The 24,819-nt window shown below is 38.0% G+C and overlaps 1 protein-coding gene across 3 annotated transcripts in view; it reads left to right on the top strand.

Annotated features, from left to right (window-relative positions):
* The first annotated feature begins 3,232 nt into the window (after nt 1-3,232).
* Nucleotides 3,233-24,819, top strand: part of PPIP5K2 (diphosphoinositol pentakisphosphate kinase 2) — a 63,560-nt gene continuing 41,973 nt past the window's right edge. For all 3 annotated transcript variants that reach the window (XM_083354542.1, XM_083354541.1, XM_083354543.1), the window contains exons 1-7: nt 3,233-3,346; nt 13,463-13,857; nt 14,587-14,782; nt 15,620-15,710; nt 17,359-17,444; nt 19,161-19,315; nt 21,078-21,179. In XM_083354542.1, the coding sequence (XP_083210668.1) occupies nt 13,717-13,857; nt 14,587-14,782; nt 15,620-15,710; nt 17,359-17,444; nt 19,161-19,315; nt 21,078-21,179 (771 nt within the window). In that variant the 5' untranslated portion in view covers nt 3,233-3,346; nt 13,463-13,716. The remainder of the gene's footprint in view (nt 3,347-13,462; nt 13,858-14,586; nt 14,783-15,619; nt 15,711-17,358; nt 17,445-19,160; nt 19,316-21,077; nt 21,180-24,819) is intronic.

Raw genomic sequence — 24,819 nt, 5'->3', positions numbered from 1 at the left:
TTTGTACCGCAACGTTCAGCTCGCTATGCATAGACCAGGGGTAGGCAACCTCGGCTCTTTTATGACTCATGGACTTCAACTCCCAGAATTCCTGAGCCAGCCAAGCTGGCTCAGGAATTCTGGGAGTTGAAGTCCATGAGTCATAAAAGAGCCGAGGTTGCCTACCCCTGGCATAGACGGAAATCACCGCGGCGATTCAAGACACTTCTGACGCTGCGGAAGTGGCGTTAGAGAAAGGGCGGAATCCGTCACAATCATAGAGATAAAAATAGAGCGATAATTTCCTGTCCTTCCTGGTTGGCTTAAAAGAGAAGGCTTCCTTTTTCCACAAGGGCACCACATGGTTTTGGAAAAGGAGAGAAAGGGCACACAGCTGGGCTTTAGGCTGGGAGATGATTACCCAGGAGGTATTGCAGGGGAAAATGTAAAAGCGAGATGGCCTGGGAGACAATTACTTTTAAAGGTGATTCCCAAAGATACTTTTTCAAAAGGCAACTGGACTTTGTTTTTTCCTTGAAGAGGTTTTGCTTCTCATCCAAGAAGCATCTTCAGTTCAACTGAAGCAAAACCTCTTCAAGGAAAAACAAAGTCCAGTTGACTTTTGAAAAAGCACCTTTGGGGGGGGGAAAGAAAAAAAGAAAAAAAGAAAAAGCACCTTTGGGACAGCCATGACCTACATGACTGAGAATCTCTATAGAGATAAAGGTGATTCCATGAACAAGGATGTATGTGAAGAGATAAACAGGAACAATGGCCAGGAATGTGAATTCTTTCCTAAAGCAAAAGTTGCCAAAAATGAAGCTCAAGCTATCTCTCGGGTAGACTACTGCAATTCACGTTATATGAGACTGTTCTTGAAAGTGACTCGGAAGTTGCTGCGAGTTCAATGCAGCTGTCCATTTCCTTTTCTTTGGAAAAGCATTTGGGGAGGAAGAACTTCCTTGCAGTATTTATTTTAACAGTGTTTCGTTTAAAATGGTAAATTGTTTTGTCTTGATTTTGATTTGCCTTAAGTTTCATACACTGTAAAAGCCATCTGAATTTGCTGGAACAGGCAGACAGAAGTACAGGTAACTAAATAAGTAGGTTTTTGTTAATCCCTTAATGCCCATACAGGAAAGGAGAAAAGCCATCTCTTAAACAAAACCAATTTAATTCACCAATCACCCATAATTATAGATGGTCAATGCTATTAGAGAAAAACCTGCAGAGAAACAAGTTCCTCTCGAAGAGGTGTATCTTATTACATCAATATATCTCTTCCAGTAGAGCTCCAATGTTATTGGCTGCAAAATTCCATAGAACCATATATATATATATTCTGTTATCACTTTGTAGCATCTAGAATTCATCTTAATTTTTGCAGCTCAGGAATAATAAGAAGAAGAAGAAGAGGAAGAGGAAGAAGTAGTAGTAGTAGTAGTTGTTGAAAGGGACCTTGGAGGTCATCTAGTCCAACCCCCTGCTCAGGCAGGAAACCCTATACCATTTCAGACAAATGGCTGGCCAGTCTCTTCTTAAAAACTTCCAGTGTTGGAGCATTCACCACTTCTGGAGGCAGGTTGTTCCACTGGTTAGTTGTTCTAACTGTCAGGAAGTTTCTCCTTAGTTCTAGGTTGCTTCTCTCCTTGACTAGTTTCCATCCGTTGCTTCTTGTCCTGCTTTCAGGTGCTTTGGAGAATAGCTTGGCTCCCTCTTCTTTGTGGCAGCCCCTGAGATATTGGAACACTGCTATCATGTCACCCCTCACCCTTCTCTTCATTAAACTACACATACCCAATTCCAGCAGCCGTTCCTTATATGTTTTAGTCTCCAGACCTCTAATCATCTTTGTTGCTCTTCTCTGTACCCTTTCTACAGTCTCAACATCTTTTTTACATCGTGGTGACCAAAACTGGATGCAGTATTCCAGGTGTGGCCTTACCAAGGCATTGTAAAGTGGTATTAGTACTTCACGAGATCTTGATTCTATCCCTCTGTTAATGCAGCCTAGCACTGTGTTGGCTTTTTTGGCAGTTGCAGCACACTGCTGGCTCATATTTAAGTGATTGTCCACTAGGACTCCGAAATCTCTCTCACAGTTACTACTATTGAGCAAGGTACCACCTATACTATACCTGTGCATTTGATTTTTCTTATATATGACAGCCCTTGTTCCAGCCTTGATACATCACATGGTTGTTTGTTATTGTTTTGAAATCTAAAACTGGGCCACTCTTGAACTTGATGGTTAAGCAAAGGAATGATTATGATACACGAAATGTTCCAAAGTGTACATGCAACATTGCACTGCAAAGTGATTGTGGGTCTAAGAAATCAATACAATAAAAGAATGAGTACATCACAGAAGAATTTTAAATGTGAAATCAGTAAGATATCTTCAAAGATACTTTTGGAAGATTTTTTTAACCCAAAAGGCATAACAATATTTAATAATAATAATTTATAGATTAAATTAAGACTACTAGATTTAGACTGAAAAAGAGCAACAAACTACTAGATGTCAGCAAAAAAAAATTCTTTGCTGCTGCCTAGTGACCATTTGAATTTTTACAGTCCCAGCCTGATAATCCTAGAAAAGATATGAGCCCGTTTATAAATAACCTTCATCCAGACCTAATATACGTTCCTTAAATTATTTTGATGAACAATTGCAAGGTGCCCTTTCTCAGCCCATGCTTCTTAGCTTGTAATATAGAGTAAAATCCAGATTAAAAATATGCAGATTTTTACTCTTCCTTCTAATAGAGATGAGGAATGATGCCAATTGTTTGTCCTGGCATTAAACAGATAAGATTTCTTTGGCTGAACCCAACTGGGGACATGATGGCAGTATTTTTCTCGGCAATAACATGGGAGGAGGAAGAAATGAAAAAGAAAAAAAAACACAACCTCTTTCCTTGTAAAGTTTTTTGTGGCCATCGCAGTCCAGCACACACATTTTCGGATCGTTCTGATTCGAGTTACCATTTTGACCTTAGCCAAAGTCGGATAGGCGCAGCCGCTTTCGGTTCCCGGATAGCCCAGTTAAGAGTTAGGGATTGCACACCCACGTTCCTCCGCAACCCACGAACGAAGCTCACGTTTCGCGGCAAGGGGAGAGAAGGAAAAAAAAAAGGTCTGGAAAGGAGCCCGGAAGTCCTTGACACGGCGTCACTCTTCCGAACAGTCCCTACGACCGACATTATGACGCAGGAGGAGGGGGCGGAGAAAGAGCAGCGGGTCGAGGGTAAGAAGGGGCGTGGTGGCGGTAACCACGGTAGCCTCGGCTTTTCCCCCCCCTCCCTCAATTTGGAAGGAAGTAAAGCACGAGGCGGGCACGCTATGGCAACCGCAGGGGAAGCAGGTGAGGGCCTTTCTTGCTGGTTGAGAGTGGGGCGTGTTTTGTTTTTTTTTTTTCTTCTCCTGGCGGGTGACGCCGACCTCTCCCGCCCTGAGCGCTGCTCACTTTGCAGGGCGCCGATGAAGCGAAGGGCGGATCCAGGGCGCGAGCTTGTCAGGTGTGTGGAACGTTAGGTAAAAGGCGAACGGCGCGCGCCTTCTACGTTTGCTGTCCCCGCCCCCCCCCTCCGCCCGGGCAAAGGCGCGCGCTCCTGAGCGCTGCAGCTGCTGCCAGTTTTTGCTCCTCTCTTCTCTTGCGGCGTCGCCGGGCGTAGCCGAGGAGAAAATCCGAAGGTGCTTTTTTTTGCGTTCAGGGGTTTTCTTCCCTTCTCCAAAGCACAGCAATAAAACTTCCGCCTTGAACGCATTGACTCCGGGGAGATAGGATTGCCACCCGTCAGTTCCGCTCGGTTCGCACCCTGACGAGCCTTCCGGAGTAGTGAAAGGTTGTCGCCGGGGTCCTGGCGGTTGAATCGCTGCTGCTCCCGAAAAAGCAGCAGGAGGAACGACTGCAAGTTTTATTACGGTCGGGCAGTGACACGGGGTAGTAGCATCGATTATTTGGGATTCCGGGTCGTTTGGCAACGTTTCTTCTTCCGAGCACGCTGCAGTTCAACCTGCGGTTAGCAAATCTTAATAGCTGTATTGCCCTAACATAGATATATATATATCTTTATATATATATATATATATATATATATAAAGCAGATTATGGTTTAACGTAGGGAGTTGAAGGAAGCAACATTTTTTTTTAAAAAAGACACCTTATAAAGGCTTGCTGCGTGCATCATGCTAAAATATAAAACAAAAAAGCCTTGATTTTCAGATGGTGGTTTCTGAATCTTCATGCATGATTTTAGTATGTTGGGTGAACAATGTATATGCTTCATAATTTTCTTCCGTTTTGCAGTGTTAACGTCCTCACATTTAAAAAGTACTATGCTTTGACCTTTGTATCACTTAGGCTCAAAGTGCACATTTGCCATCTTCAGGGTATACCTCGAGCATTTCATTCTTGGTTTCTTTTGCACTTTCTTATTTTTATTTATTCCTTTTTGTAAAACTTAGAATAAGCAGAAAATATTGATACTTAAATTCCACTTTTGCTGCACATTAATTAGTAGCTAAATAAAAAAGTCTTAAGAAATAAGCCAAAGGAGTTTACTAAAGTTAAAATTCTATAGGCATTGATTTTATTTGTGCTAGCATGATACAATAAAATGTTGTGATAATGAGTTTTAGATAACATAGTGCTGTATAAGTGAACTGTATAACTACAGTTGAAGTAGACTTGCAGATGCACTATTGATAGTTTGGGAGTGTTAAAGGGAATCTTTATAACATTTCTTTGTAATCTCTCAGAAACTATATTAGTATCCGCAACATAGTTTGACTGTGCTAATAGAAAAAGTGTAAGTTGCTTTTGTTACGTTTAGGTTTTTTTGTTAGTTTTTGTGGTGTGACACTGTTCACTAGTTGGTTTAAGATAACATAATTTGGTTATTACTTCTTTACTTTGTAATTTCAAAAAGATAAGTTACAGTACTATTACCTGTCTTGTTCTACTGTGGTATTTTTTCTATGATGTTAAATTAAAAACAATCATAACTGTTCCAAACATAATGTATATGGTAACAATTTATTATAATAATTCCTGATATTTATCCTATAATGAAATAGTTCTTTACGTATGGCTCTACAATGGCATATATATTGCATGCTTTTTGTAAAAAAAAAAGTGCAGGAAAATAAAAAAAAATCCCAACTACCAAAAATGTACAAAAAGTCCCAGAGTTTATTCCACCTCTTTAGTGGTAGATAAGCATAACCTTTTAAATAAAGAATTTGTTTTGAATAGTTGGGAGTTAACCAAAATGAATAACTAAACTACATATATTCAGAATATGCATAGTGTAGGCCTCTGTCAGCTGACCTGTATATGCTATTTTAAACATAGCTAAATGAATTGAGGCTCCAAGATCACTGCAGATGAGGACTGTAGCCAAGAAATTAAAAGACACTCCTCGGGAGGAAAGCAATGGGTCGATGGGTCGGACACGACTTCGCAGCTAACAACAACAACAAATGAATTGAACCAGTGGATTTTCAGGCTTACTAGTCTTTCATAAGGACTACAAACAATGAAAATACTTGTGTTACTTCAGAAGTACAGTATATAACAAAGGACATCAATAAACGTCAAGTGCTCATTTTGGGGTATGTTTTTAGTAGCTTAAAATAATCTCTCAGCTAATAGATAAATTAGGGGTGAAAAGACAAAGAGAAAGGAGAGAAGTTAATAATGATTTAACTCCTCCAGCAGTACATTGGAATTCATTTATATCTGATTATTTCCTCTATCTTAGGAAATTATCTGATGAAAAGCAGTGCCAAGTATATAACTGAAAGATGAATATACTGTTTTGCATCTAAGGAGCATCTAAGTATGCTATCTCATGAGTTGTTCTTTCTACCTTTTTCAGCTTTCCTTTTAGGTTCCTGATAAGAAAAAAATGTGCGACAGTATTATTTATGTTTTTGAAATCATAAATTTTCAGTGTACTTCCTTAAAGGTGAGATAATTAATATTCAAGTCCATTGCTGAGAGTTTTGAGGGGTTTGAGGCTGAGGAGAAGTGTTGTAATGATGTTGGGTTTTAGGTGCTCTCTAAATCTTGCCTTTTTAAAAGATAATGTTCTACCACTGACAACATAAGGACCATGTCCTCTGTAAAGTTTCTTTAAGTCATTCATTAGATTAATAAGCTTAATGCAAGTAAAAATTTCTCACTGTTTTGCCTCTACTTCAACTGTACGTCTGGATTTTTATAACTTCATGCATGCCGCTTTTTCCATTTTTGTAATTCAGGTGTTTCTATCTCCTATTTACATTTCTCTTTCATCTGTATGCATTTCTCTTTCCAGTATTTTGACCTACAGGTAGTTCTCAACTTACGATCACAATTGAGCCCAAAATTTCTGATGCTAAGCAAGATAGTTGTTAAGTGAGTTTTGTTCCATTTTACAACCTTTCTTGCCACAATTGTTAAGTGAATCACTGCAGTTAACTTAGTAATATGTTTGTTATGTGAATTTGACTTCCCTATTGACTTTGCTTGTCAAAAGGTTGGAAAAGGGGATCAAATGACCTTGGGAAACTGCAGCCATCATAAATGCTACCGTGTTTCCCGAAAAATAAGACCGGGTCTTTTTTTTTTTTGCCTCCAAGAGGTACCAGGTCTTATTTGGGGGGAATGTTTTTTATACTCTTTAGGACGCTGAGCTTGTCGATCAAAAGGTCGGCAGTTTGGCGGGTCGAATCCCGAGTGCCGTGTAGCAGAGTGAGCACCTGTTACTTGTCCGCCATTGTTCTCTGTAGGACTGGCCATGCTGGCGCTTCCAATGCTGGCTGTCAGGTCCCCGACAAGAGGAGGGGCAGGCGGTTCCCAGAGGCGCGCTGCTCGACAGTAGGAAGGGAGCATCTTTGCTCCTGCCGAGGCACCGCCTGACCCGTGCCGACCAGGACTGCCGCTACAGTCCTCGTGTTTCCCAGGGTTGCCCATCATGCCAGAGGCATTCCCCATAGCCCCAGATTCTTTAGCTCCCCACTTTCCTTAATTCGGGCAAATTTTGTGCTCCATGGAGAAACATTAATACGCAAATGCCATTTGTTTAACCGCGCAAAACTCTGGGGAAACCTTGGTATTTGGGAACAGAAAGGCTTAAGACTTTTCATTTCTGTTTTATGCACGGGCTGGGAGGGTCACGAAGTTTACCTCTTTTATTTTAGCAACATCATGGCACTTATAAAAAAAAGGGTACTAACGCTAAACGGGTTGTTAATATGCAGATTGTGTGCCAGGAAGTGAAATATTGAGTTATTAGCCCAAACCCTATAATTTAACAGGAAAAGTAGGGGGTCGTCTTATACGCCCAGTCATCTTATACGCCGGAAAATATGGTACATATAAAAGTTGCATATGTTAATTCAGAATTTGAGTATTATGGAATAACTAAGATATGTTGCTGAAGAAATAAAACAAGTTATTGAGAACAGCATTATAGATAATTTTTTTTATTTTGGGGATGATAAATTACTAATATTTTTAAAGGTTGCTTAATTGCAAAAAAATGTAAAAAGATTCAGTATTACATGACTTGGGAAGGGAAAAAGAAAAGAGAAATGTTTCAATTTTCCTCCTAGTAAAAAAGTTTGTAATTAAACATTACAAACATTTTTAAAAGATATTCCATTAAGTTTAACTGCATTATTATCAAATATTTTACAGATTGTACTGAAAATATCATTGGCTGCACATCAACATTATGAAAATTATTTCTGATTAATGAAATAACATTTCAAAAAACTAACATTTTAAAGTATATAGGTGGCTATTTTTTTTAATAAGAGAGGGAGTTTGTGAATCCAGGTAAGAATTTGTCTAGCCACTTCTCAATCTGTTCTAAGTTCTTTCAACATATATGTGCATACATTTTTCTTTGGCTTAAAATTCAGTGTGATCAATGTTATCTGTAATTAATTAATTATTACATATGATACTTCAAGAAATATTTTGTTAATCATTACACAATGTAACTTGCTTATGTCATGTACTTGGCAACAAAATCCCAATATCCATTATTCTTTCTCTTTTTTAAAGAAACAGAACTTATGCAATGTTTGTATTCCTAGAGACGACTAAATTATATTTTACCTTACCTGCACTATTATGTGGCATACTTTATTTGTTTGTTCATTAGTGTGAAACTAGCCAGTAACATCTTTTATTTTATTTTTTATTTATTTTATTATATTTTTATACCGCCCTTCTCCCGAAGGACTCAGGGCGGTGTACAGGGCAATAAATACAAAAACAGAATAAAAAAGTTAAAAACGATTAAATAAATGCCCAAGGTTAAAACAATAATTAAGACGTATTAAAACCCCAACCCTAACCCATCAGACCAGGTCAAACCACCCACCCAGCAGACGGAACGAATAAAAACCGAACACCCCCCACCCCAGCCCCACTGCCAATCTGCAAAAGAAATGCTCACAACAATGAAAACCTTGGACAGGAGGAAGAGCACTGCCAGGCAGGCAGGCAGGTGTCTTGCTTGGTTGTGGCTTGGGCGCTTTTTTCAGTGCCATTGTAACTTCAAACAGTCACTAAGCGAACTGTTGTAAGTCGAGGACTACCAGTACTTCACTTTCCCCTTTTTTTTTTGGTCAAGTTTTTGACACCTTGCTATGCGACTGGTGGTACTCGGATGTTGCCATATCCTAAAAGTGGCACAATGGGTGAAAAGGTTGAAAAGCCCTGCTCCAGAAAATAGGCTTAAGATACAGAAGGATCTTGACAGACACATTGGGCGCTATCTAACAAAATGAAATTCAATGGTAAGAAAACTATGGTTCTACATTTAAGCAAGAAAAACCAAATGCACTGGTATAGTGTAGGTAGTTCAATAGTAGTAACAGAGGGATCTCGGAGTCCTGGTGGACAATCACTTAAATATGAGCCAGCAGTGTGCTGCAGCTGCCAAAAAAGCCAACACAGTGCTAGGCTGCATTAATAGAGGGATAGAATCAAGATCACGTGAAGTATTAATACCACTTTACAATGCCTTGGTAAGGCCACACTTGGAATACTGCATCTAGTTTTGGTCACCACCAGTGCTTTTTTTATTAAAGAAAAAGGTGCCGGAACTCACACATGTCATACAACCCGCCTTGCCTACCCTACAAGGTTCCATCCAAAAAAGGTGCCGGAACTCCGTTCTGAGCGTTCTATGAGAAAAAAAAAGCCCTGGTCATCACAATATAAAAAAGTTGTTTAGACTCTAGAAAGAGTACAGAGAACAGCAACAAAGATGATTAGGGGACTGAAGGCAAAAACACGTAAGGAACGGTTGCTGGAATTGGGTATGTGTAGTTTAATGAAGAGAAGGATGAGGGGTGACATGATAGCAGTGTTCCAATATCTTAGGGTTGACACAAAGAAGAGGGAAGCAAGCTATTCTCCAAAGCACCTGAAGGCAAGACAAGAAGCAATGGATGGAAACTAACCAAAGAGAGAAACAACTAGAACTAAGGAGAAATTTCCTGACAGAACAATCAGTGGAACAACCTGCCTCCAGAGGTGGTGAATGCTCCAACACTGGAAGTTTTTAAGAAGAGACTGGACATCCATTTGTCTGAAATGGTATAGGGTTTCCTGCCTGAGCAGGGGATTGGACTAGATGACCTCCAAGGTCCCTTCCAACATTATTATTGTTATTGTTACTACTACTATTATTACTACTATGCATAGTTAACAGTACACGCAGCTGCACACAGCCGCAGGAACGTTGAATATTTGCTTGAGCAAATACTCTACCCAGATCACACTCCCTTTCTTTGGCATATTGCTCTGCCAATCTTTTGTCTTGTACCTGCTACATTCCTGGTTGAGCTAAAAACTGCATACCACACCATTCCTCCCTAAATACATCAAGCTAGAGCAGTATTTCTCTCTTCTAAATGTTAAGGTTTATTATAGTACAAAATACAATGAAAATTAAGATTTAAAAAGGGGAGGGACGGCGGCGGGAGGTAAAAAAAAGGAGATTGACTTCCCACTCTTTTCAGTACAGTGAATACTAGCTACATTTGCAGCCTTCAACATTTTGCATAATTGTAATAATTATTTAGTTATTACAAATCATTTCTATAACAACACAATTATTCAATCTTCAAAGTCTAAGTTCCTTTTTTTTCCTGTTTTGAGCATAAAACTCAGAAATAATTTCCCAATGGAAACAGAATAAAATCTGTTTAAAAAAGTTAAATTGCCATCTCAATTTTTCCCCATCCATTTTTTTTATTGTGAGAAATACTATATCTTTCACTTAAAATATTTTCTGCAGTGTTATGTATAATAACAAATATCACAATATTCTTTCAGTGGAATTCTGGGAGTTGAAGTCCATACATGTTAAAAGTTGCTAGGGTTGAGAAATTGTGAGTTAAGCATTGAAAGAGAAACAAGACAAGTTATTGTAGCAGCAGATGTAAATAGTGGCTCCTGAAGAGGGTGACCTCTTGGATGAGAGATGACTTGGAGACAAGGACTGGATATCTGCAGGACTTTATAGACAACCATTAGACTGGCAACAAAGAGATTTTTAGTCCCATTTAGTAATGGAGTTTTTTTCTTCTGAAGTTGGAGGATAAGGATCAACTAAGAAGATCATATATGTGTGGAACTGAGTGAGTGAAAGAATGTGAAAAAAGAGGGAGAGATGACAGTTTTGTGTGAAGAGAAAAAAGCATGTTGCTTATTGAATGAAAGAGATAAGTATAGTCTAGATTTTTGTCAGAAATCCAAGAGCTCTTTTTTCCTAGAAACAGTACTGGTTATTTTAATATACACCAAATTCCATAGTGAAAAAAATCATAATGTCAAAATCATTGCGCTGTATATTATGATTGGATAGGATGAGTATCATGGATTCAGAGCCTAGTATTGCTGTCTTGTGAACTTTAACAACATTTTGGAGACTTATCTTTTCCCTTGCTGATAGACAACAGCTGCTGGTACTGAGACAAATGCTGACTCCTCCTTCCTGTCTGTTAGGAGTCCTGAATAGTAAATAAACCTGAACCCCCGTGCCATTGGCCACTAGGGAGCATAGTATGAGAACCCTCCATCTGCTTGCCTGGCGGGAAATTAAAATTAGAATAATACCATTGGAAGGGACCTTGTAGGTCATCTAGTCCAAACGTGTCAAACACAAGGCCCGGGGGACAGATCCGGCCCGTGAAGTGGTTTCATGCGGCCCGCGAAGCCATCCTGGAAACAGTGAGGGAACGGCCCCCACTGCCTTGGCCCTGGCCCAGAGACCCTCCTTCTGCCAGAGACCCTCAGATCTGCCCTACTCCTGCCCAGGCCCCCATAGGCACCCTTGATGCGAACGATGTAGAGCTGGCCATGCCCACCCAGTAGGCCATATGCACTTTAGCCACGCCCACCCAGTAGGCCATGCCCATCCAGGCCACACCCACCCGGCCCCCTGAGGGCAACCACAATGCTGATGCGGCCCTCAATGAAATTGAGTTTGACACCCCTGATCTAGTCCAACTCCCCACCCAAGCAGGAGAAGGCAGGGGAGAGTGGCTATCTAACACCTTACTAACACTGTAGGAATCTGGAGTGTAAATGTAGAGCTATATAAAAAACAATATAAACATGGAATTTCATTAGATCTCCAAATTTCTTGAAAATGAAGGCATTGTTTTTATATTTTAATTTTTGTCTGCATGCGAACTAGGAGATGAATGTTATGGTAAACCTGGAATGATTTATGTTGGAAATAGAAATATAGTAAGTTGAATATTGCTTTCTGCTGTTGATACAGACAATATATAGTGGCCGTAGATATTCAATTGATGCAAATGCAAAATATTACCTTATATGTCATCTGATTATTATAAACATTTTCTTGCAATGCTGCTGCTTGTTGGTTAGATATTAGCAGTGAGGTAATAAATACTGCCCTTAGAGCTTGTTGATGTCATCCTTCTTGGGGTTAGGCTAAGTGCTTGATACTGACTATGGGCTCAATTTTCCAACAATGGACTTTCAAAGGTGATAGGAAAATGTATTAGAGATAAAAAAATAAATTATTAATACTATATAAAAATATAGGTCACTAGATTTCATACTTTTATACTTAACACTTGGAAGCATCTGTAATACAGTCTTCACTTCTTTGCTCTGTGGATGCATTTTATATTTTGTTTAGACTATAGATTTTGTTTGATGCTAAAGAAGCTTTCTAGGTGCTAAATAATACTGACACTGAAACTGTAATATTAATCCTAAGAGCAGTGAGTATTTAAATACGTTGGCACATTGGTAGCTTACTTTGAACCTTTTATTTTCTTGTTTAATCAGTTGTTTTTGCATTTTATACATTTGATCTGTATCTTCTTAATATGTTTGCCTTGCTTGCTAATATATTCTGGTACTCTCATCCATTCAGAGTTGTGAGTTAAAATCTGGAAGGTATACTAGATGAATGAAATTAAAAAGTATAAGAACAAAATTTATATCCTTATTCTGTTTTGAGAATTTGAGTAAAAGTCTTTGTTACTTGGAAAACTGGTTTGGAAATTAATTTTGTGCATTGCTTTCATTTTTCCATTCCCACATTTCTTTTTACTTATTGTTCATCCAGTCACTTCTGATTCTTTGCTGTATGTCATCTTTTCACCAGGATTTTCTGTCAGTAACTTTTTTTGAGTTCTTGTAAACTCTTGCATGTGTCAACAATGACATCATCTAGTGACCTTGTCTTCTGTCAGCTCTTTTTTTTTGCTTGCCTACAATTTTTCTAAGTAGTAGGATCTTCTCCAATTATTTTTGTTTTTGCATTATGAATCTAAACTATTTAAGCCACTGCTTCCTTATTTAAACTTCCAGGGTATTTATTATTTATCAGGTTTACTTTATAATTTAGCTTATTAGTTTCTCATTTTATTTAGTAAGGCCATTAGAAGCGGATTGCAAAAATTTGGGCAGATACCGGGAGGCAGAAAAAAATTCCAAAAAACTACGTAATACTGTGTGCAGCATTTATTTGTCCTGTTCAAACAGGAACCATAGGTTGTTCACCCCACACTTTGCCAGGATTTACTTTAAATATGGCTTGAAAAACAAAACCTAGATCAACCTGTTTAACATAAGGCTAAGTGCCGAATCATGGTTTATAAAGCACTATGGCTGATTTAGCATATCATAATTAGTGAAACTAAACAAATCACAATGTGGTGTAGTATGACACATAAACCCAGTCTTCCCTTACATGTTTATTTTCCACATGTAGTACTCTCTATATATAATGTACAGAATACCTTTCGGCATTGTATTAATGCAAATATTTTCAATATTTCAGCTGTCTCTTGGTAATGAAATACGTTGAATAAATTTCTCTCCGTCCCTCCCTCCCTCCCTCCTTCTTTCCCTCCCTCTCTCTCTCTCTCTCCCCTCCCTTCCTGTCCTCTTCCCTTCCCTTTTTTCCTCCCCTTCCCTTTCTAGGATAGAAGAAAGTTGTTGCTTTGTCTCAGGGAAATAATCTGCAGGATTCTTTTTCACCAATGGTAACAAATGAAAACAATGGACAGATGATATCAGTTAAACTGCATTTGGCAGCTGACTTTGTCAGACAGCAAGCAACTACGTAAGCAACTGCAATCCAAACTGCAAGGATTTTTTGCTATTCCAGGCATTGAGAATTATGTGCAGTGGCTGAGTACTCCGAGTAACTACGGTTTCTATGTAGATTTATAATAATGTCTGTTAATGCCACAGAGAGTGACATTCCTAGATTTTTTGTGGGCGGTGAAGATGGGGAAGAGCTTTTGGATTGTGCCAGATCTTCCGATTTTGTCTCCTTCTATGATCCTGAGGACGATGATGAAGAGTATGATTCTGTATGTACTGTGTTTATTTTTTATTATTTAAAGCTTTTATATAGCTATCCATAGTTTTGTCTTTAGACTTTATTAGCAGGGGTTATCTAGGGATTTTAGTGTTTTGCTACAAGTAATCAGAGTTTGGGAAACTTTCTAAAATTAAGATTGTTATTTTTTTTAAAAAAATGGACTTTTGGTTAAAAAGTAAAATCTAGTATCTAACATTAATCCCTCATTCCTATAGTATCAAAACATTCATTCTTTGCATAGAAAATAGTTTATTTTCTGTTGAAAATAGTTCAGAAATTTCTCCTCCATTTGTGGAGCAGTGCAAATACCATCTAAATACAAACTACGTAGATACAGTTCAACAATGCTTCTCACCATAGTTGTATTATAACTCATTAGAAGTGCCATTAAAATTTAGGGTGGTTCTACAGATTGTGCTTTCTATAATTTTATAACCTAATGCACTGGAAGATGTTTTCACTCTCAAATGGTAACTTCAAATTTATATAACGTTTTTTTAAAAAATATTGTGAAAGGGGCATAGTTGAGGTTTTTTCTCTATGCATCATAAAGTTTTTCTCTGCGCTATTTTTTACTGTATACCGTATGCAAAATTAAACACTGATTTCCAGTTCATATTTTATTCTTAATAAACCCATGAACCTGATAATATAATCATGAAAATCATTTATCAAACAAGAATAGAAACATTCCCTTAATAATTATTATTTTTCTTAGCCACCAGAAAGACAGATCATGGTTGGAATATGTTCTATGGCAAAAAAATCAAAATCAAAACCAATGAATGAAATCCTTGAACGGCTTTCCCTGTTTAAATATATCACAGTGGTAATATTTGAAGAAGATGTCATTTTGAATGAAGCAGTAGAAAACTGGCCTTTATGTGATTGTCTCATTTCTTTTCATTCTAAAGGTGATTGCTCTTTATTCGGAACAATGTAAACATTTCAGAACTATGAAAATTTCAGCTACAATTTTGAGAATTTTTAATAATATTGAATGGTGTTATTGAAATCTGTCTTACATTGAACTGTATTTAAAGAATAATGTATTGGAATTATCTAGTGGTATGTAAGAATAGGTGGAGTCCAGTGTTTCAAAATAAATACAGTACTGACTGATATTATTACAGAAAAATGTCATCGGTCCACTTTACACAAGATAAAAATACTTAACCTTGGAAACAATTTATGTCAAACTATGCTAATGCTAATTTTGGAAGGCAGTACATGGTGCATGGTAGCATGTATATAACAAAACCTTTTGAGCCTTTAAATTGATTTAAATTATTTTTTTCTTCTATTCTCAATTTTCCCATTACTTTGTTGTTTTGCTATTTAAAAAATGTTGGAATTCTAATGAATGCTTAATCTCACTAATGTTTTGTCAGAAATAGGTCCAATTCAGTGAAACTTACTTTAAATGATAGTAATGTTATTGTCTCCTTGACTTTAAAAAAATATCTTAATAAAATACTAGATTGCTGATTTATTGTTATATTTAAATTGATAGTTAACTCATGTAGGATACCTGATGTTTCAGTTGAACAAAATAGGGTAAACAAAAAAAGGAAAGTTTTAAAATGGGATGAATGAAACTAATCCGAGTAATTATATAGATGAAGGAATTTAAAATAATTTCTAAACTTATCTAAAATAAATCAATTATGAAAGTATCAGTTGTAATTCTTATGCATTTAAGAACTATGTAAAAAATTAAATATACATGTTCTTTGCTACATTTTCTTTAGGATTTCCACTGGACAAAGCAGTTGCCTATTCTAAACTCAGGAATCCATTTGTTATTAATGATTTGAATATGCAGTATCATATACAAGACAGGTAAATAAATAACTCTGCTTCCTAGATGTAAATGCCTGTTAAGGTATTTTAGCAATAGCAATAGTACTCAGGCTTATATACCACTCCACAGTGCTTTACAGCCCTCTCTAAGTGGTTTACAGAGTCAGCATATTGCCGCCAACAATCTGAGTCCTCATTTTACCAACCTCGGAAGGATGGAAGGCTGAGTCAATCTTGAGCCAGTGAAGATTGAACTGCCAAACTGCTGGCAGTTGGCAATCATCAGAATTAGCTTGCAATACTGCATTCTAGTCAGTACACCATCATGGCTCTTTTTCCTTGCATTTTGTTAACTACCAACCTGCAAGTGTGCCTCTAGTGCAGAGGTCCCCAACCTTTTGGGCACCAGGGACCAGTTCTGTGAAGAGAGGTTTTTCCGCGGACTGGAGGGTGCGTGGTTTCGTGTGCTGCCTGCATCTTGTGGATGGGTCTTTGCGGACCGGTTGCTGGCATGCCGCAGCCTGGTACTGGTCCACGGACTGGGGGTTGGGGACCTCTGCTCTAGGATGTACCAGGATGATCAAAGTGGAACATTAGTTACTGTACTGGCAAAGAATATCCTCATATTTAAAGAAATTCTGAAAATGTTTAATTTTCAAGTTTACATTTTTCATAGTATGTATTTTGTTCATCTTTATTATATTTTATTAACATGTCGCTCATTTTTCTCAAGGATCTCTAGTGTTTCTAAATGATTCCTCTCCTTTTTTCTTTTGATTGTACAAATTCAAACTAATTCCCTTGTCAAGGCCATATCACTGTGGTTATTCTCAGCATCAAGCTGTTGCAGATGAAATACAGATCTTAAATGTATGTTCTCCATGGTAGCAGTTTCTGCATTGATAATTTCATTTTCTAGACTGCAGCAATTATAACCTTCAGTGAGAATTTGATATCAATAATACTAACCTGAAGAAATAAGTGCTCAAATTCAGTTGTACAATTATCTTCTAATCCAGGGGTGTCAAACTCAATATCATTGAGGGCCGCATCAGCATTGCAGTTGCCCTCAGGGGGCCGGGTGGGTATGGCCTGGGTGGGCGTAGCTAGAGTGCGTATGGCCTACTGGGTGGGCATGGCCAACTCTACATCGCTCGTATCAAGGGTGCCTATGGAGGCCTGGGCAGGAGTGGGACAGATCTGAGGGTCTCTGGCAGAAGGAGGGTCTCTGGGCCAGGGCCAAGGCAGTGGGGGCCGTTCCCTCACTGTTTCCAGGATGGCTTCGTGGGCCACATGAAACCACTTCACGGGCCGGATCCGCCCCCCGGGCCTTGTGTTTGACATGTCTGCTCTAATCTGATTGTACTGCACCAAAATGCACAGTAACTTGGGAGAGGAGGCTTTTGTCCTAATTCCCACCGTCTTCTTTTTTTTCTCTTGTGCAAATAGGCGCATGTAATACTTTAAAACTGAATTAGAAATGTACTGTGTCTAGGACTATAGGTTCTGTCTACATTTTGTTCCAGCTCCCATTTTTAACACTGTAACTTTCTAATTAGATGTTTGTTGCAACTTTACACAACATTTTCTGACTGTCCCGTGATTATAATTAGGAATTATTAAAAGTTATTTCCATGTTTTTTTCCAGTAGTTGCAATGTTTTGTGGGATATATTATTTCTTTTCAGGAGAGAGGTTTATGGCATCCTTAAAGATGAAGGCATTTTACTTCCTCGTTATGCAGTCCTAAACAGGGATCCAAACAATCCCCAAGGTAATTATTATATTGGCGTTTCAAAGGACTTCTCTACAAACAGTTCTTGTCTGTTTAATAAAATGTTATTTTTCTACAGTAATTTACTTTATACATAGATGGATAGATAGATAGATAGATAGATAGATAGATAGATAGATAGATAGATAGATAGATAGATAGATAGACAGACTTACTAAACAAGCTATTTCAGAAAACTTTAGAAGGAGATGCTTTTTGTCAAAATGATTCATATTCTATGGGTATATTCTTTGATCCTTCTTTTAGGCTAAACTTTAGTTAGGGAAAATTGCTTCCATTGCTCCTTTTATATCCTTCAGTGTTCAGTTTCCTGTAATAGCTAGGATCAAATACAGAAAATACAAGTTTTGGTGTAAATATTGCTAGAATTTTTGTTTTTAGGCACTCATTTATTTTGGCCCTCAACAGTCTTAATGGTTTGTTTGTTTGTCTGTCTGCCTGCAAGTAGCCTTCATTTCAGTTAAAATGTTACAGCTTCCCAAAGAATACTTTAAGGCAATGTAGCCACAAGTAGCTGCATTTTATCCACAACACACACAACTACATTATAGTCAAAAGCCCACTGCATTTTATCTATAGCCTCTTCCATATGAACAATGAGGTTGCAAATCAAACGTATGGTTTGTTTTTAGATTATCATATCATTCAGACTTGGTGTTCCTTTTAAATGTAACAAGAGAGGGAACCCATGGCTTCTTCTGATTTTCCTTTTCTGGCTTGTGGCCAAAAAAGCTATCACTGTATTCAAACAACATAGCAATCTAAAAGTAGTCAGTAGATAGTGTGTCCATGTTGTTGCTGGACAGATAAATCTTTTGGCACACTGATATCCAAATGTGTTCTATGTGAAGTAAAGTTAGGCAGTGCAGGCAATTTAGTTTATTCTGCCTGCTTTTTTAAATATTCCGTTCTTTCTAATCTTGCCGTTCCATTGCTCTTCCGTTCCATTTACTACTGTGCATCATTTCTAGGGCTATTCATGCTTTCAAGATTATTTGGAAAGCATGCTTTTGTTTGCACAGCAAAAGTATCATAGCATCTCAGCAAAATAACAGCATCTTTTTTCAGAGATCTCTGAAATTCTGAAAAAAGAGATATGGCTGATTTAATGAGTTACTGCATCATAGCCCATGAAGAATCAGCTAAGCTTCAATAAATGCTCAACAGATCCCATTACCATTTTCTTCCACAACCTCCCTGTTTTGCTTTTTAAAGCACTTCCTCCAATTCTTCCTCAACTCATTCTGATTTGCCTCTCCTTCCCAGGCATTACCATGGTCCTATTTCTGTCCCAGACTGGCTTTTTCAGTATTCATTTTTTTCTACCTTGTGACTTCCCACTTTTTGTTTGCTTAATTTCTATGGTAATGATAATAACAGCACACTTTAAAGCTTTGAACAGATATTTCTTTGCACTAGGAAATTGATTTATGATAATAACTAAGGAAACAGAGTAAAAAGATAATCTGAACATACATTTATTACTTTATTCCTGTATGGTCTTGACATACAAGGCCTCAATAGGAAAAAATGTTTGCTTCTCTCTGGCTTAGTATGTTGAGTTTTGAAGTTGCTGAAGTTCATGGGTTCAAATACATTTAGAGATTCTAGCCAGTTTTCTTGTGTCAATTTATAATGGAATTTTTATCTATGACTGAAGCCTGAAGTCTGCATTTATTTATGCTCCTTTTCCAGAATGCAGTTTGATTGAAGGAGAAGATCATGTGGAAGTGAATGGAGAAGTTTTCCAAAAGCCATTTGTGGAAAAACCAGTTAGTGCAGAGGACCACAATGTGTATATTTATTATCCAACATCTGCTGGTGGGGGAAGTCAGAGGCTCTTTCGGAAAGTAAGACTAATGTAAATTACACAAGAATAATCTAGTTTGCCCCTTCTTTTAAATATTCTGTGACGATGGTGGTCATGATTGGATTGAAAAGAATAGCATTCCATTCTGAGAGTTATCTTGTAAATTGCATTATCTGAAGAATTACAGGTAATTTGTATATCTGTGTTTCATAATGAGGGATGGGATGGAATGAAGCCGAAATAAGTAAAAAAAAAATACTGGATACAAAAAATAGCCACTAAATACCGCAAGATAGATTTGATCTGTAAAGAAGTGATTAGATTATAGTTTAGTTTAGATTTCATTTTGTATTCCCATCTTTCTGCTAAAAGAAATGTTATTGAACGTATTCCCCTTCCCACCATATAAGTAAAGAAAATATCAGGAATACCTCAATTATAGGAGTGATTCTCAACCTATGGTCCGCTGACCCCTGAAGGGCCATGGTGTCATCACAGGGGGGTCTGCGAAGGCTTGAAAAAATATTATGATTTAAATCTTGAGTTAAGTTTTGGAGGTCCGTGGCCAGGGTCCATGGTTGCACAGGGTATTTAAAGGGTGTCCATGGTGAAGAAAAGGTTGAGAACCACTGAATTGGTAGTATTCCTATCAACATGATGAGTACTTTTTTGCCTTTCTCCCATAACAGGTTCAAGATGTAAAAATAAATTTTAAGTAAATTCTCTCTTCGTAACAGGACAGAATATGCTGTTTTCAACTTCTTTTCTTCATCTGAGCATTTCCAAATGGTTTTTAATGATCCACCACTCCAAGGAACAGGGTTTCCTTGAATCTGAGCTAAAGAGGGAGGGGGTTTCTTTTTAAGAATAGTGGTTTTGTTTTATTTTTTTAAAAAAAAATGAAATAAAAATAAAGGATAATGTTAATGATAGAGTAGAATATTTATTATACTGTATGTAATGAAGCATGATATGAAAAGTCACGTACTATCACCAGTCAATCCAATAATACTGATAGAGGAGAATATTTGTAACATGGAGTTGAAATGAGGGTTCCTTGGAGATCTGAGTCTGATTGTTTTCTTGCAGATGTTTCATTGCCCAAATCAAGTAGTAACATCATGAGTGCTAATAGGGAGTGGAGTTTGAACTCATGTCATACTCTAGTGGCCTTTCCTGTCATTCTTGGTGGGAGTGGTCTTGGTGATCCTTTCTTGGTCTGTTTACTGTTAGCGTGGTTGTGGTATTGTTTAATTCTTGATTGTTGGTCTGACGTTAATCTTGGTGTTAATCTCTGCTCATCTGAGAATTGATTGTTGGTAGGGAAGAAACAGCCACGATCAGGGAGTGCTAAGGACCCCTCAATCCAATCCTAGGAATTTCTAAAAAAAAATTAAATAGTATCTGAGAACCTGCCTTTCATCCAAATAACCCCTCTGCTCTCATATCTATTGTTAAGCCACTTAAAATGCCATTCCTTCAATTAAAAAGATAAAACCAAAGTTAAGATTGAAAAGTGAGCAGTGACCTTTTTCAGAAGGAGAGATTAAAAAAATATCCTGTTCTATACATTTAGGATATTGCAGAAAACCGTTCTAAAAGAGGTGTTTTTTTCCCAGTCCACGCAGGCAATGTATTTTCCTTTTTCCTTCATAGCTGTCACAGTATAGTATGGTAAGAACGTTGCATTTTATTTTTATAAACATTTATAAATATACAGTGTTACTTCAAAGCAGTTTTTAAGAAAAAAATCTGTGAGTATTTTTAGCATAAAATAACATTGATCGACATGTGTATTTCAGATTGGTAGCAGAAGCAGTGTTTACTCTCCTGAAAGCAACGTGAGAAAAACTGGTTCATATATCTATGAGGAATTTATGCCTACAGATGGTACTGATGTGAAGGTATAATTGCATATTTAGGTTTAATTTTGGAACAATCAAATGATTGAGGAATTTAGCAACCCTGTGAAACATTTAGTGTTGCTGAAATATTGCTGTAGTTAGATGTGAAACAATTGAATAATTTGTTTTCCTCAGTGAAAATTAATTGTTCTTTAAAAAAAATTAAATATATATTTTGAAGACCATGAGAGTGCAAATGAAGTATGTCTTTTTGAAGTTGAAATACTTACATTTTTTCCTGTGTTGTACAGCTGCATTATAACCTGCTCCCAGCTTTTTAAAAATGATTTATTAAGGTTTATTATAACATAAAACACAATGAAAATAAAGATTAAAAGGGAGGAGAACGCAGGATAAAAAAAGGAGAGAAAAAAAGATGTCCCTTCTATTATCAAATACTTTATAATACAGTAATCTAAGTGCATAAATATTATAAAATACTGTATAAATACAATAAGTGATTTGATAACTTTCTACACAGTTGCCTCTCTGAATTACTTACCCGTATATACTTGAGTATAAGCCGACTCGAGTATAAGCCGAGACCCCCCAATTTCACCCCCAAAAACTGGGAAAAGTTGTTGACTCGAGTATAAGCCGATCCGCCGTTCTGCATGCCTCGGAGGCTGGATCCGCGCTCTGCAAGCCTCTGCCGCCAGCAGAGGCTCGATCCGCCATTTTGCAAGCCTGAATACACAGGAATACCCTGTGTGGCCGCGGCTCTCGGGGAAGCCCTGGCTGTCCGCTTCCTCACTCCACGCTGCCATTCGGGGCCCGCGCGTTCCCCGGGCAAATCGCGGCGCCCAGCAGGCGAGGAAACACGCCCGTTCCTCCGCGCAGACCTGCCGACGTTTGGGGAGGTTTGGGCGCCTCCCAAACCAAACGGCAGGTCTCCGTTTTGTTCTGGGACTAGTTCCCTAGCCTTTTGGAGCTTTTGGTGTTCGCCCATCAGCTGTCTACGGGGAGGCAACAAAGCTGCCTCTCTAGGCTTTGAGAAAAGGCCCCTTGCACAAAAGGCAGCTTCAGGACGAGCTTCCAAAAACCCTTTCCTTCCTTAACGCCCTCCCCACCTTCCCCCAGAAAGCCATATTTCTTTTTTTTTATTGAAAATTTTTATTGAAGTTACAATATTATCCCCTCCCAAACCCACCCCAGAACCCCTCCCCCTCCCCCATATTTCTTCAATAACAAAAACATAAAAAGCTGGTTGGGATGTACTCGCTGATTTCCCCCCCCCCTTTTTTTAGATGCTAAAACTAAACTCTCCCTCTGCCTTCCAACCAATATCCCTTTTTAAAATCTTACCTTGGCTCCAGATGGAAGAGTAGAGGAACTAAGCTAGTAAGGAGAGAATTTTTTTCTGCAACTTTTTACTCCTGAAGTAGTAGTAGTAGTAATAGTAGTAGTAGGAATAATAATAATAAATCCCTAAAAGTTGTGCCAGAAAATGGAGGACGCTGGGTCTTTGCAAGTTTTAGCTGTCTGTCAGACTGCCTGAAAAGGGCGGCCTTCAGGCAGCCAGGCGGACAGCTAAAGCTTGCAAAGACCCAGCGTCCTCCATTTTCTGGCATAACCTTCGGAGATTACTTTAAAAAAAAAAAAAACTTCAGAGGAAAAACAGCTGCAGAAACATTTTGTCTCCTTGCTGGCTTGGTTCATCTACTCTTCAGCCAGGAGGGAGTCCAAGGCCTAGAGAAGGAGAGCTTTGCAGCATCCCTATGGACAGCTGATGGGCAGACAGCTGATTAGCGGAGAAGGCTCTGAAAGTAGCCGCCATTTTAGCAAGGAATTGTTCGCAGCTGCTTCCAGGAGTCCTGGGGAGCAGGCCTAAGTGCTGCAGGGGAAGACGGGCAGGGGAGGACAGCGCAACATCCCCAGGGTCTGTGGTAAGTGTGAATGACCACTGGAGCGCTGCATTTGTCATAAATTTGAAAGAGGTTATTTGTAGTTTTGGGGTGTTTGTTGTTTTGAATGGCAGCTAAATGGCCTCCCCAAACGTCAGCAGGTCTGCGCGGAGGAATGGAGACCTGGGGAGGTTTGGGGAGGCGCCCAAACCTCCCCAAACGTCGGCAGGTCTCCGTTCCTCTGCGCCCTGCCTGCCTGCTTCTTTCCGCTGCGGAAAGAAGCAGGCAGGCAGGGCGCGGAGGAACGGAGACCTGCCGACGTTTGGGGAGGTTTGGGGAGGTGCGCGCGCACCTCCCCAAACCTCCCCAAACTTCGGCAGGTCTCGGACGGCGGTGGCTTGGGAGAGGTGCGCGCGATCCCGGAAGCACCAAAGCCTCGGCCGCGCACAAGTCCTCGGTAAGTTTTTTTGTTGACTGGAGTATAAGCCGAAGTGGAATTTTTCAGCCCAAAAAGTGGGCTGAAAAATTCGGCTTATACTCAAGTATATACGGTATCTTTTTTCCATTTACTTGAATAATTTGTTTGTCTTGCTCTCTTTGGACATCTTTGGAACATAGATGTTTTATAAAGTGAATTGTTTAAATGTTCCAGAATAATTTTTGCAATCTCTGTTTGGCTTTGATGCCTTCAGTATTGCTTAGTCTTCTGTTCTTTAGTTCCTTCTTCTGATCAAAGAATTTTTTTAAAGGTATTTGTAGATCAGCTGGTATCTCCTGGCCAATCAGAATTCACTAAAATTGGAAAAGTTTCCTTCCCATAACATACAATCCAAACTTGCAAATCATAACTCGTTTTTTCCATATATTTTATTGATTTTTTTAAAACATAAGTCACCTAATAGTTGATAAACAGTGTGTTTGGTGGGTTTATATTTGTAAAGAAAAATCATTAACAATTGGTTTCTATAATCCATAATCCACATAGTGCATTTAGTTGATTTCCCCTTTTCCCCAAGATGTCTTGTTTGCAAACCTTCAATTAATACAGTTCTTATTATTTTGATAAATAACAGTTACATATATGCCTTTTTTACCAATATTCCTAGAAATAATGATCACATCAATATATTTATTTTCTGTGTAATCATTCTGGTTGCCTCATCTTATATCCTGTTACAGTCCTTATTTAGATTTGTATCTCCCATAAAGTTCAAAGTATTCGTGCTGGTTAAGATTTTCTCAACAGTTAATTACATTTAAAGGTTTAAATCCATTTTTCCCACATAAACCATCTCAACACTTTTACATTTCTTAAAGAATAAGTAAAAACAGTAAACAAAAGGAAAAGAGAGCAAGAGTAAAGAAACATAAAAAGTAAAACACTACTTAATATATATATTCCTCATAATTTCTTATTCTTTTTAACCATAATTAAAAATATATTTAATCTTTAAATATTCCATTTAATGTGTCTAGTCATCTAATCCTTTAACTCTTATTCAAAACATTTTTTTCTTTTTTGTACATCATAATTTCCCTAAATATCTAAAACATTTCCTTCATCTAAGCTATTTCAACAGTATTATATTACTTATATCAAAAAATAAAATAAAAAAGGGAAAGCATACAGTATTATTTAAGGAATTCATCCCTCTTAGAAAGACATATGTATTCAGAATCTTTTCTATTTCTTTAACCATATTCAAACAAATGTTTCTTTTTTACATATTCTCTGGTAGATCAAATCATCTATTTTCTTAATTTTCACTTTAATCTTTTTCCTTTGACCAGTATTT

This window comes from Vipera ursinii (genome assembly GCF_947247035.1).
Source record: "Vipera ursinii genome assembly, chromosome: 2".
NCBI classification, from domain to species: Eukaryota; Metazoa; Chordata; class Lepidosauria; order Squamata; family Viperidae; genus Vipera; species Vipera ursinii.
Note: the sequence above shows the minus strand (reverse complement) of the source record. Positions and strands in the feature narration are given on the sequence as shown.